General features: G+C 39.6%; 1 protein-coding gene across 1 annotated transcript in view; it reads left to right on the top strand.

The window, feature by feature from the left end:
* LOC126481587 (alpha-aminoadipic semialdehyde dehydrogenase-like) overlaps nucleotides 1-13,821 on the top strand; it is a 131,002-nt gene that overhangs the window by 105,374 nt on the left and 11,807 nt on the right. The window contains exon 6 of the mRNA XM_050105446.1: nucleotides 2,373-2,555. Within this exon, the coding sequence (XP_049961403.1) occupies nucleotides 2,373-2,555 (183 nt within the window). The remainder of the gene's footprint in view (nucleotides 1-2,372; nucleotides 2,556-13,821) is intronic.

The following is a 13,821-nucleotide window of genomic DNA, read 5'->3' as shown; positions in this document are numbered from 1 at the left end:
ACGCCATGTAAAGCAGTAGCAAGATTAGAGAGAAAAAGGTGCTGGGACCTAAGGACTGAAGAAATGTGTACTGTATTGCTTGCCTCTTGTCTATACTGGTTTTATATTTCCTATATTTCATTTTATGTGACACAAAAAAGAAAGCTGTTAGCTAACAGGCCATCACGAGTGAAAATTTTCTGAAGAGTTCTTATTCTCCAAGTCACAAATAATTCCACCCAGTATTAATTGTGAGTTTTTTTTTAAGTGGGGTAGGATGTCAAACAGGCCAACTAGGAGCACAAGAGGCACCACAGGACATTTTAATTTCCACTGTACTGAATATAAGTTTTATGGCTTCCATTACAAAATATACATGTTTTCAATTCCACAGAGTAAAATACAATGTTGTGCAATTGAACAATGCTGTGCAAGGGAGGCATGGCACTGTACTTTGGCATACTTCAGGCCAAACAACACATCTTATATTTCCTCAAACATCTATGTCTTTTAAATCAAACTCTACAAAATGAACATAATTTTTAACAATCATTTTTTAAGTGTTTGACATCCTATCTCAAATGCTCAAGGGGAGACGGTTGCTACTGCCAAGTTTTTGCCCCAGTTAGAAAATATCGTAGATCCGGGGCTGGGTGGATGCACTCTCCAATTTTTATTATGTGGCATGAACCGCTTCTGCAACCACACTTACTATAATCAGAGCTCTAGCTTCCATTTTCACTATGGAGGAAGCACCATACACTTTAGTATCTGACAATGGATACCAGTTGTTTTGCAGAATTTGAGGCATTCTGCCAATGCAGCGTAATACAGCACCTGGCCACGACCCCTTTCCACTCAGTGTTGAACTTTGAAATGGAAGTCTGTTAAGGCACATATGAGGAAAGCAGTGGCATCAATGCCCACTGAAATATTATAATGTTTCTGGAAACATACTGAACCATCCCAGTCAGTGGATGCAGCCTGGCCAAGGTACTGCATAGGCAAAAGCTGTGCATGACACTGGACAATGTGACCTACACAATAAGCACTGAGTCCATGTTACACATGCTGCTACTAGAAGGGTACTACTGTGTGGGCATCCACATTCAGCCAGAAGGTGGGTGGGACACATCATTCTCAGGCACAATGAGCACTAAGCTTTCCTCATTGCAGCCATACCAGAGTACTTTATCTGTCAGCATATTAGCTGTGGCCATCACAAATACAGGAGCTTTCTCAAACCAGTGCAGGGCCCTCCAACCCCATCACCCTCAGCAACAGCACTTTTAGGTCTTATCCAAAGACTGCAAGTGCTCATAGGTTTGCACCACGGCCACGGCCACAGCACTGTTACAGCCTGCACCCATGCCATCACTACCAGCAGCAGCTATGACAACAGCTGAGAATCAAACCAGCACAGACTGGCACCCAATTGAGGTTGAGTCACTTCCACCAACAACAGCAACAATGATAGCAACAAATGAATCAGTCAGCAGATAAACAGGATGCCATAGTGATGGAAACCCCAGAATTGAGGTGATGCTGGAGCTGCTGGCAAGCCTACCATCACAGTGCTACCTACCTCTTGCCACACAGTGCAAAACACAAGTCTCTTTATTTTTGGCCCTAGGTGCCTGTTAAGGGGGGGGGGGGAGGGTTTTAGTATCCTTGTTTTACTCAGATACTGAAACTGAGATTCGCCAGCTTGAGCCATCCAGCATTGTTTTGTTTTGTGTTCATATCTTCAGTTGTCAAAACTGGTGGAGAAAGCAAGGAAGAAAGTTTGTGGGCTTTCCTTGCAGTATTGTGTTGATGTTTCTGAAGCTTTCTGATGGTCAATCTTATTTTCACTTACAGTTACTTGCTTGCACTTGATTTTTCTCTCTGTCTGCTATGTTTGCTTTGTTTGTACACTGTTAATGGTTCTTGCCTGCTATTTAATTTGTGTACTGTTTTTGCCATTGACCAGTCAGTTATTTTGTGCCACTTGCTCTTTATCAGAAACAGACTTGAGGCCTTCCCTTGCCTGGGTAGTTCAGTACTAAAATGTGTATTATTGTCTTTGATAATAACAATAATTTATTACCTAACAGCAGAATTGCAATAGAGAAACAATTGGTGAAATAAGTGAAACACTCCCAATCTCCCCCCCGCCCCCCCCATTTACTCTCTCTCTCTCTCTCTCTCACACACACACACACACACACACACACACACACACACACACACACAGAGAGAGAGAGAGAGAGAGAGAGAGAGATAGATACAAATATGCAAATATACACCCCTATATTGCTTGTGGATAAACATACAGATAAAATTTGTTAGTACATTTACAACATTGAATGTATTATGTAAATATTTACTGAATTTTTTTACTTTTATTTCAGATCTATGAACAAGTATTGCAGCAACTGAAAGAAGCCTATGCTCAGATTATTAAAAAGATGGGAGACCCTCTGCAGGAAGGTGTTTTGTATGGACCAGTACACAGCTCCCAGACTGTAACTGCATTCCAGAATACCATTAAAGAAGCACTGGCGGCTGGAGGTACAATTGAATTTGGTGGAAATGTAAGTGTTATGCAGAAAATAATATTTCATAATTAACTTCCAAAGTTATAGGTAAACAAAAATTCCAGCCAAATATTTCTGAAGGCATGCTACATACGTTACTTACAACTGATTACAGGTAGGTAAGGGATAGCACTAGAAATGTTTGGAAGGAATGGCAAAAATCAGCATGGACTTAGAAATCATCACTCTTGCAAAACTCAGCTTGCCCTTTTCTCACATGATAATCATACAAGCTATGGATGGAGCATAACAGGTAGATTCTATATTATTAGATTTATGGAAACATAACACTGTTGACAAAGTTCTGACTACACAGTTTAGGTTCCCAGATATGTGAGGGGCTTGAGGACTTTTTAAGTAATGAAACCCAGTATGTTGTCCTCCATGGTGAATGTTCATCAGAGACAAAGGTATCATCAGGAGTGCCCCTAGGGAAGTGTCACAGGGCTGCTGTTATTTTCTGTACAAGTAAATGATCTGACGGACAGGATCAGCAGCAATTTATGGCTGTCTGCTGATGATGCTGTGGTGTACAGGAAGATGTCATCATTGAGTGACCATAGGAGCAACTCAGAAAGAATTTCTAGTTGGTGTAATGAAAGGTTGCTTGTCATATATGTAGGAAAATGTAATTTATTGCAAATGAGTTGGAAAAATAATCTTGTAACATTCAAATATAGCATTAGCAAGGTGATGCTTGATACAGTAACATTGATTAAATATCCAGGCATACATGACGCAAAGCTATATGAAACAGAATGACTACATCAGACTGTTAGTAAGGGACACAAATGTCCAACTTTGTTTTAGTGCAAGAATTTTGGGAAAGTGTAGCTCATCCATAAAAGGAGACAATACATCGGACACTAGTGGAACCTACTGAGTTGTTTATTGAGTACTGAGTGTTCGGGATCCCCACCAGGACAGATTTAAAGAAGACTTTGAATGAATTCAGAGGCATGCTGCTGGTTTTGTTACTGGAAATATCAATCAGCACGAAAGTATTATGGAGATAATTGATGAACTGAAATAGGAAACCCTGGATGGAAGATGACAAGATGACATTCTTTTTGTGAGGCACTCTTGTGGAAATTTAGTGAATTGGCATTTGGGATTGACTGCAGAATGTTTCTATAGCTGCCAACGTATATTTCACATAAGGAACAAGAAGGAAAGATGCAAGAAGTTAGGGCTTTTTCCCATGCTCTGTTTGCAAGTAGATCAGGGACGAAAATGATTAGTAATAGTAGTATATGGTGCCCTCTGCCATGGACTTACAGTGTCATGAGGAGTACGTATATAAATGTAGATGCTCTAATTAAAACTGAGATTTATGATAGAAGCCACAGTTGTAATAATAATGGCCACTAAGGTACAAATGCTGCTAAAAGGGATACAGAAATTTTTCATGCCAGATAAACTTCACAAGCAAGCTGTTGATAATGTATCTTCACTAGTAAGTACTCAATGAAGCTGTAGCAGATTATGCGCATAAGGAATGTGGTGTTTGCCTTCAGATGGCTCAGCTCCCACTACAGCCAATAGACACATGCAAAATAAATAATGACAGCATTCCTGTTTTTCTGTACAACAGGTTCTGTCTTCATGGAATATATTAGAAAATAGCTAAGGATGGTAAGAAAGAGAGAACAGGCCATGCAAAATACAGTTTAAGAAAGAATAGACTTCTCTGAGGAGGAAGGGTGTGGTGAGATGAGAGGTTATGTTAGATTGCAGCTTCTCATATTCGAATTTCAGGAACGGGGGATGTAAATGGCCTCAGTGGTGTTTCACACAGTCAGGTCTCTGGCGTCATGCTGTACAAGTGTAGAGCATGTTCAGCAACAGAATATTGGATATTCCCAAGGTGATAGTTCATCTGTGTTCATTCTTGTGTTCTGCACATTTGGATGAGGCTATTACTACATAGAAAACAATACTATGAAAACATTTTAGTAAATAACAAGATTAGTTCTGAATGTGGCCTTGCTTGCTAATACTGTGTACTTTACTATTGTGGACCAGAGTAGGTGGTAGTGGGTGGTGCAGAGGGCAAGTTTTACAGTAGGGCTAGTTGCAAGGGTAGGTTCTTGTGTTATGAATGGAGGTCTAGGCATTTCATAGGATTTGACAAGAATCCTGATAAAGTCAGATGGTGGTGACAACAGAAGACTCAGGGGGAAGAGATTATCACATGACAAAAAGAGATTATCACATGACAAATCATGGTACACAATATGGTGATCCGATGGCAGGGTGTGGGTATGGCGAATAATGTGATATTATTAAATAGATTTACTTTAAAAAAATTATAACTCTGCTGGATTACTCCATTGAGGCAATCCAAGGCCTTACTGGTACTGGATGACATGGGAAGAGGCTCTGAGTTACTTGAAAGTATGAACTTTGCTGCTAGAAGAAAATAGATGTTGGGAGGAAGGAGACTGCCCAAGAGACTAATTTCTGGATGATGTTTATTGGGGTGAATGCTGACAATGTAGCCTAGGAGATGTTATTAGTGTAAGTGTTGAGACATTCATTGCTGAAGCAGTTTTGTTGACTATGGACACCTAAGCTGTAGATAGTATACAGTTTGGCAGGGAAGGTGTGAAAACTGACAAAGTGGAGAGATTATTGCAACAATTACTTTGATGCAGACCCAAGTTGGGTTGCATCAATGACAAGAAATATCACACAAATAAACACTCTGGTAGTGATTTTTCTAGCGCTCCTGCAGGAAGGAATATCTTTGTTACTGGAGCTGGCCTTTGTTAGACAATGCAACAAATCTATCCATCCATATAGATACAGGCTCTGAAGTGAGCTCCATTCATGTGAAACTGCCACAAATGGCACACAAAACATCCATAATCGAACTGCGCATCACAAACAACACTTGTATCAGGCCATGCGGAACATCTGTGCGCCCTATGGACCTCAGTTTGCATGAAAAATTTACATGGCAGTATGTAGTCACAAATGTTCATGAACCAATCATAGGCATTGGTTTTCTCCATTAGTTTCATGTCTCCCCTGACCTAAAACTGGGGAACCTCAGGAAAATCAGTACTAAGGAATCAGTATTCAGTATTGCTGGTCCACAAGCACATTCAATGCAGCTTTGTAAGTGATTATTCTAGTCAAAAAAATGGTTGAAATGTCTCTGAGCACTATGGGAGTTAACTTCTGAGGTCATCAGTCCCCTGGAACTTAGAACTGGTTAAACCTAACAAACCTAAGGACATCACACACATCCATGCCCGAGGCAGGATTCGAACCTGCGACCGTAGCGGTCGTACGGTTCCAGACTGTAGTGCCTAGAACTACTTGGCCACTCTGGCCTGCGATTCTTCTAGTCCCATATGACATATGCCTATAACTATTTAATAGCTACTGGGCTTCAAAGTGTGGACTACAAGCAGTGATGAAGAGTTATGAAGGAGGAAAAAGGACAGGCTTAGGGTGCACATTGAAAATTTTGAGTTGGAAGCTTGGACACACTCATGAGGTAGGGAACTGGATGCTATGCAATCTTATCTAAGGCAGTTACTGTGGGAACAGCACCACCATCTGCAAATACTGGCGCAAATGAGACAGCACCTGCTGAAGTAGCAATGAGCTGCAGATATAGAAAGTCAGTGCATACTGCATCCTATGACCCATCAAAGATACAGATCAGTATTACGTACCTCCCTAACAGTATGCATGCACCCACTACCTGTGCCCTGTTTTCCCCCTGGAGTGTGTGTAATGTATAAACAGAGAGGTGTCAGACATGACACAGTGCACAAAATTAACATACGCCTAATAGTGTACCAAAAAGCATGCAGGCTTGTACCAGACAGATTACGAGCATCAAAAACCACTATCAATGAATTGTTGCAGGCAAGCATAGTCAGGTCGCTGTATGGTCTAGGGGCTTTGTACATACACACAGTTCCTAAAAAAGCCAGAACGTACAGATTGTCTAGTGATTATTGTGCCCTGAATCTCCACACAGTATCTGACCATTACCAATAAGGAATACCCAAGACTTTACTCACAGTTTGGCTTGTGCTTACTTGTTCAGCATTCTACTCATTCTACTGCTACAGAGGGCATAATTAGAACTGCAGAAAACTTTGTTTCAGCTCTAAATAATAATAGAAACAAGAGTTGGATTACACCAGCTATAAAAATCTCTTGCAAACATGAAAGAATACTCCACATGTTATGTAAACAAAGTAGTGACTCCCCCCAACTAACAGAATACTATAAAAACTACACATGTATCCTAAGAAGAGTGATAAGATAAGCAAAAAGGATGCAGAATGATGAGTACATTGACAAATCCAGCAATAAAGTAAAATCAATGTGGAATATCATAAAAAGGGAAAGAGGGGAAATGAAAGCTTCATTTATGAACACAGAAATCAAACTCCACAATGAATCTATATCTAATCCCAAAGTTGTGGTGAACTCATTCAAAAATTTCTTTACAAGCATAGCTGAAAAACTGGTCCAAAATAATCCTAACACAAATTACCAACCAGCAAACCAAAAATATCACACATGTGCAGAGTCAATTTTCATTACCAAAGTCACTGAAAATGATGTTGCAAAAGCCCTCAGAGAGTTAAAAAATTCATATTCAGCTGGAATTGATGGTATCCCAGCAGCTGTAATAAAAAAATGTGAACACACAATTGCTGAACCATTAACTCACCTCTGTGACTGTTCTTTCCAGGCCGGTTTCTTCCCTGAAGCTCTGAAACTTTCTAAAGTAATTCCTGTCTTCAAAAAAGGTGATAATAAAGATATGAATAACTACAGGCCTATCTCAATCTCACCCTGCTTTTCTAAAGTTTTTGAAAAAATAATGTCCAAAAAAATGATGGACTTCATTGAAAAAAAAAGATTTACTAAGTTTAGCTCAACATGGGTTCAGAAGCAACAAATCTACAGAAACTGCAGTATGTGAGTGTATAAATACGCTTTTAGAACTGTTAGATAGAAAACAACCCATAACAGGCATATTTCTGGATCTGTCAAAGGCTTTTGACACTGTTGACCACAAAATATTACTGGAAAAATTAGAACACTACGGTATCAGAGGAATTGCAAACAACTGGATTGCTACATTCCTAACCAATCGGATACAGAGATTCAGCATGAAATATACTAATAGACAAAGCAACTCAATAACCGAAATACTATCAAGTAATAAAACTGTAAAGCAAGGTGTTCCACAGGGCTCAGTATTGGGACCCCTACTTTTCCTCCTGTATATTAATGACTTGAGCCTGAATGTTGATGCACACAAAACAATAATATTTGCTGATGACACAACTGTACTCCTCAAAGGGGAGAATACAGAGGCGGTGCAAAAAGCTGTGAACGTGGCTACTGATCAACTCAGCAACTGGGCAAAAATCAACAGATTAACTATCAACACCAAAAAGACAGCTTCCATGAACTTCCACACAACACAAAATGCAAATTCCTCTCAGCCATCTGTCACTATAAATAACCAGTCAATAGATACCGACACTGTTTTCAAATTCCTAGGTCTGTGGGTCCAAGATAACCTGAAATGGAATACACATACAGGAAGGGTAAATGCCAGGATTTGTACTGGCTGTTATGCATTGAGTGTACTGAAAACATGTGCTAGCCTGAAAACATTAACCAGTGCATACTACGCTTATATACAAGCCCACCTAAAATATGGTGTAATATTCTGGGGAAATGCTCCAACTGCTCTGAGCACATTCAGAATCCAGAAGAGAGCATTGAGGATTATTAATGGGAGCAAACCCAGAGACTCCTGCAAACCCATCTTCAGAAAGTTGGAAATCCTTACACTGCTTTGCCTCTACATTCTTGAGACACCCATAATTCTTCAGAAAACATATAGTGCCAACTGACCCCAGAGTCGTAAAAAATAATGAAATACATGAACACAACACCAGGAAAAACGCAAACCTGCATGTTATACGTACAAACACTCAACTGTGTAAAAAGGGAGTTTTCCACATGGGCCTCCAACTATTCAACAATCTTCCCACTAGTATTAAGTCCATCAAAGACAACATAAAATTTAGCAAAGCCGTGAAGTTATATTTGTTGTGTCACTGTTTTTACTCTGTAAATGAATACTTAGAACAGTAATCTTGCTGTTTGTGCTAAATTGAAAACATTGAGCAATATAATACATTAGAATACTATAGGCTTACATTAATACATGTTAACAATGTTAAATGACATTTTCAGATATCTGCAACACACTGTGTACCATCACATCACATGGAATAATTAAATAAATAAATATTCATGCCTTATGGTTAAAAAAATGCAGCTCAAATATACAACACTTCCCCAAATTTCCATTCTATTTCTCATACTTGGATAATATTTGATTTATTTTAGAGACCCTTGAACATTTTGGAGTTGTGATGAATGAAGATAAATGCCAGCTTTGACAAATGGAAGTAATATTTCTAGGACACTTCATCAGTCAAGCTGGATTTTGACCCACAACCCAATGCACTTGACTTATTCTGTCATCTCTCATAGCCAACAAACTACCAGTAGTTGCAGCATTTCCTCAGCATGATCAGTTTCTGCAGATGCTACAGGTGGCAGCTATACAAGCACCATTGGCAGATGCCTTGGCTGGGAACAACACATTCGGCCAACAGGTTCGATTTTGGACTCCAAAAATGCAACAGGTGCTCAGCCAAATTAAGCTCAGCTTGCTACAAGCCACCAAGACTTTTCTTTCCACAGAAGCTAACAGAGTCTTAACACAAATGGTCAGTTTACAATTAGGATCCGCTAGCCACGTATGAGGCCACGTGGCAATTCAAAGAAGACACTTACGGTACATCAACAACAAATTACACAACCACCGACTGCTTGCAGGCTCAATATGGAATCCTGGAATCTATTGTTTTCCACATCTGTTCCACCACATGGATTATGTCAAATAATTTACCACTGATTTTCAGCACCTCAGGAGCATTAATTGTCTTGATCCATGCACTGTCAGTTAGCATCAACTACAGGGATCTTACTGTAGTGCAACAGGAGCCACAAACCTGTGAACCTCTACAAGATGCAGCATCCTGATTGAAAATGGAGTGGCGCATCATCTCCTGTTCCTCCACACAAGTCTGGTATGATGTATCGCAACACCGGCTCTGACCACTAATTCAGTTAGCTATGAGGAAGCCTATCTTCAATAGTTTACACTGACTGTTGCACCGGATGTATGCTCTACTACTTTGTTTTTTACAAAATGATTTATCTGGCCTGATGTGACGTGAGAGTGCAAACTGTTGACTCAAATCTGCATATCTTGTCAGAGTTGCAAGACTAGTTGATACACACAGTCAAAGTAGTAGCAATACTGAAAGGTCCATTACATGTCGACCTCAATCTGGTTGGCAACTTACCAGAGTCAGAAGGTCACTAACATATTCTTTCCACAGTTGAATATGTGTTGGGTCAAAGTAGCACCCTTGCCATACACAATGGTGGGAATGATGGTGAGAGCATACAGCTATGGGTACTGTGTTTCAGCCGCACAGCATCCATAACAACCAATCAGGGCTACCAGTTCAGGTCTGTATTGTTCTTCAAGCTATGTTATCTTTGCAGCATTCAGTACCACCACGCCACAGCCTACCTCCCGCAGAGCAGTGGACTTGTGAAATTCTGTTCTGAAACACCCAATGCAACACTTAAACTATGTGATCAAAAGTATCCAGACACCTGGCTGAAAATGAGTTACAAGTTTGTGGTGCCCTCCATTGGTAATGCTGGAATTCAATTTGGTGTTGGCCTACCCTTAGCCTTGATGACAGCTTCCACTCTCACAGGCATACGTTCAATCAGATGCTGGAAGGTTTCTTGGGGAATTGCAGCCCATTCTTCATGGTGTACCACACTGAGAAGAGGTATCAATGTCATTTGGTGAGGCCTGGCACAAAGTTGGCATTCCAAAACATCCCAAAGGTGTTCTATAGGATTCAGGTCAGGACTCTGAGCAGGCTAGTCCATTACAGGGATCCTATTGTCATGTAGCTACTCCACCACAGGCCGTGCATTATGAACAGGAGTTTGATCATGTTGAAAGATGCAATTGCCATCCCTGAATTGTTCTTCAACAGTGGGAAGCAAGAAAGTGCTTAAAACATTAATGTAGGCCTGTGCTGTGATAGTGCCACACAAAACAACAAGGGATGCAAATCCCCTCCATGAAAAACATGACCTCACCATAACACCACTGCCTCCGAATTTTACTGTTGGCACTACATACGCTGGCAGATGATGTTCATGAGGAATTCGCCATACCCACATCCTACCATCAGATCGCCATATTGTGTAGCATGATTTGTCATTCCACGCAACATTTTTCCACTGTTCAATCATCCAGTGTTTACACTCCTTACACAATGTAAGGAATCATTTGGCATAAATGACCCTTCCAATTCTGCAGCTTGAGAACTTCTGCAATGACTAGCAGTTTTGCTACAGCCATATCCAATGAGCTCCCTCCAATCTTAGCCAGTACCACATGGATCAAAGTTGGGTGGGTGGAGGGGCTGTGGCACCACTACTGGGTTTCTACACCATAAAATGGTCTAGTTGTGTCCTGCCTTGCAGCCAACCCTGGTGGGGCTGGTCATGAGCAATTGTGTGAAGAACACGGGGGCAGCTGGTACATTCGTTGGTCTCTTCCCACTAGGGCTCCACAATACGTTTGAGTGAGGCTCTTTGCATATCTAATCACTGATGACACATAATATCACACAAATAAAACTCTCAGATATTAGTTAGCCCTCCCTCATGGAGGAATATCTTTGCCACTTCAGCCATTCTCAGTTCGCTGTGAATGATTGTATTGTATGCAGGCAATATATCTGTAAATTTTTTTGTTGGCAATAAATTCATGTTAACTTCACTCACTGGCACACAGCTTTATTCTGCAAGACTCTTGCGTGGAATTCCTACAGTGGGACTGCACAACAAGCAACAGCATCTATTTCAATGTAACAAGTATAATTTGTGATAGTGTTAGATTTGACAATGGAATCATTCCACTATTGCCATCTTTCTGAATAATTTTTACCAAGTGGTGACTTCAAGAGTGACCTGCATCATGCTCTCTTCCATCCCAATTAGACTTTGCTTCGTGTGAAACATGAAACTGGAATTCCTACATGTGCATCAGTGATCTGAAAATCAATGTCCAGAATGTTGGCTTGGAATTTGAAGAAGAAACAGATAAAATACAGTTGGGAAAATGAGCTCTTGGAGGAAATGGAGTAGTTCTTACTTGCCCTGGGTCCTAACAACATAGGTATCATTTTGAACATCTACAAAGCCAGGGGCAGCTTCTGTAAGCTAAGGGATGTCTCTTCATGATGCACACAAAAGTTGGCATGAGAAGAGTATTCCATAACCCCCCCATCCAATCCCCTCTACCCATCTTATTTGTCTCTAGGTCTGGCATGGTGAAAAATTTATCTGTTTCAATCAGCTGTGCTAGGAGTTACATGCTCTGAACGTAAGTGCTAACCATTCCAACTGTCTCTCTGCAAATTAATAAATTTCTGTAATTTTCTTTTTTATGCTTGTACATGACAGAATAACTAAAGCCAATGAAGATAAACCTTCAAATATTAAAAATGTTGATAAACTACTAAAGAAACAAGTTGGAGAATTAGATGAAACAGGCTTGATTGTGAAAAGAGAAAAAAATATAACTGAACACCAGTAATCTTGTATATTAATATATATCATTGCACAAAATTTAGAGTCTAGGCACTTGCTGATGTTTTATTTTTTTTTTTTTTTAACTCGAGTGTAATCTATGACTTTAAAGTTTATTTCTATTAACAAAAGGAAAATATAATGTATTGATCCAACTTAATTCTCATCTGCTTCAAGGATTAACTCTGCAGACATTATAACGTGCGACACTGAAGAACATCTTAAGTCATAAAGCCCTGCAACCTGTGGGTTATTTCACACTCCAGATGAACTCTGGAAGTTGATTAACACTACTGTTGTGAAAATATATATTTGTGAACTCCAGTGACTCACAGATGATGTCAGATCCATCTGTACAATGTATACTGCAGTGACCTACATAACTATAATCCCATATTGCTGACATGTAAACTGGAAATTCCTGAAACTCTATATATGGAGTGATTTATCTTGAACAAACAGTGTTTTATATGACAACCAGCATATATTGCAAAATCACAATTTATGTTTCCCTCAGTTGGTATTTAAAAAGCTAGGGACAACAGCAACTGTTGACTTTTTCCCTGGTAAGATTTAAAGTCTTTATCACATCAGTTTGTGCTAAAAAGAAAGAGACAATGATGCAGATCTAATTAGATCTGGCAAAGAGAGGATTACCTTAGTGGTGAATAATGTAGCATGTCACCTTGTACAGATAGTTACAGCAAAGATATAACTAATTAATAGTATATAAAGCACAGTATATTTCAACAAAAAAAAAAGACATGAAGACTTTGTATAGTGCTTGTTGTATGCCTCATTTCCATGGATATCAAAATATAAAGCAATGAAAATAGCTGTTGTGGATAAAAACAACAAAGACATCAAAGACAAATTACATGTCTGAACAATGAGACTGTAGTATCAGAGAAAGGCATACTAGAGAGATAGCTACCCTAAGCATTTAATTTATTAATGTAGACAACAACATACAGACACACACAGTGACACTTTCAGTCTTAAAATGAAATCCCTAAAAGCAACCCGTTATAGCACCTTGGTTGCAGTTATCACAATAAATGTATAATGTGATATACAGTAGAAATTAATGTTGTTCTCAACCTTATAGTTGGTTAGAATACCAAAGTGCTTTTCTAGGCATGTCCTATTGGAAATGGCTTATCATTTTTGTCTCCCTATGACCTTTCTTAGCCAATTATAAGGAGACCTGCAGTTCAGGTCAACTCCAAACTACAGTATTCCTGACATTTTCACAAATACAAATTGTTTCCTGATGTAAAGAATAATTCACAAGTGACAGAAAAAATTCTGGCATAATGTAATTGGATAGATACAAAATCTACTCACTAGGTGGTGGCATAAATGTACTAAAACTCGCAAGCTTTTGGAGCCAGTGACTCCTTCTTATGGCAGATGGTTTGAAGGGGAGGGGTGAAGGAAAAGGACTGGTGAAGCCTAGGAATAGGATAGAATACAGAAAAGTTGCCCAGAACCCTAAGTCAGG

Source organism: Schistocerca serialis, chromosome 5 (genome assembly GCF_023864345.2).
Source record: "Schistocerca serialis cubense isolate TAMUIC-IGC-003099 chromosome 5, iqSchSeri2.2, whole genome shotgun sequence".
Taxonomy (NCBI): Eukaryota; Metazoa; Arthropoda; class Insecta; order Orthoptera; family Acrididae; genus Schistocerca; species Schistocerca serialis.
Note: the sequence above shows the minus strand (reverse complement) of the source record. Positions and strands in the feature narration are given on the sequence as shown.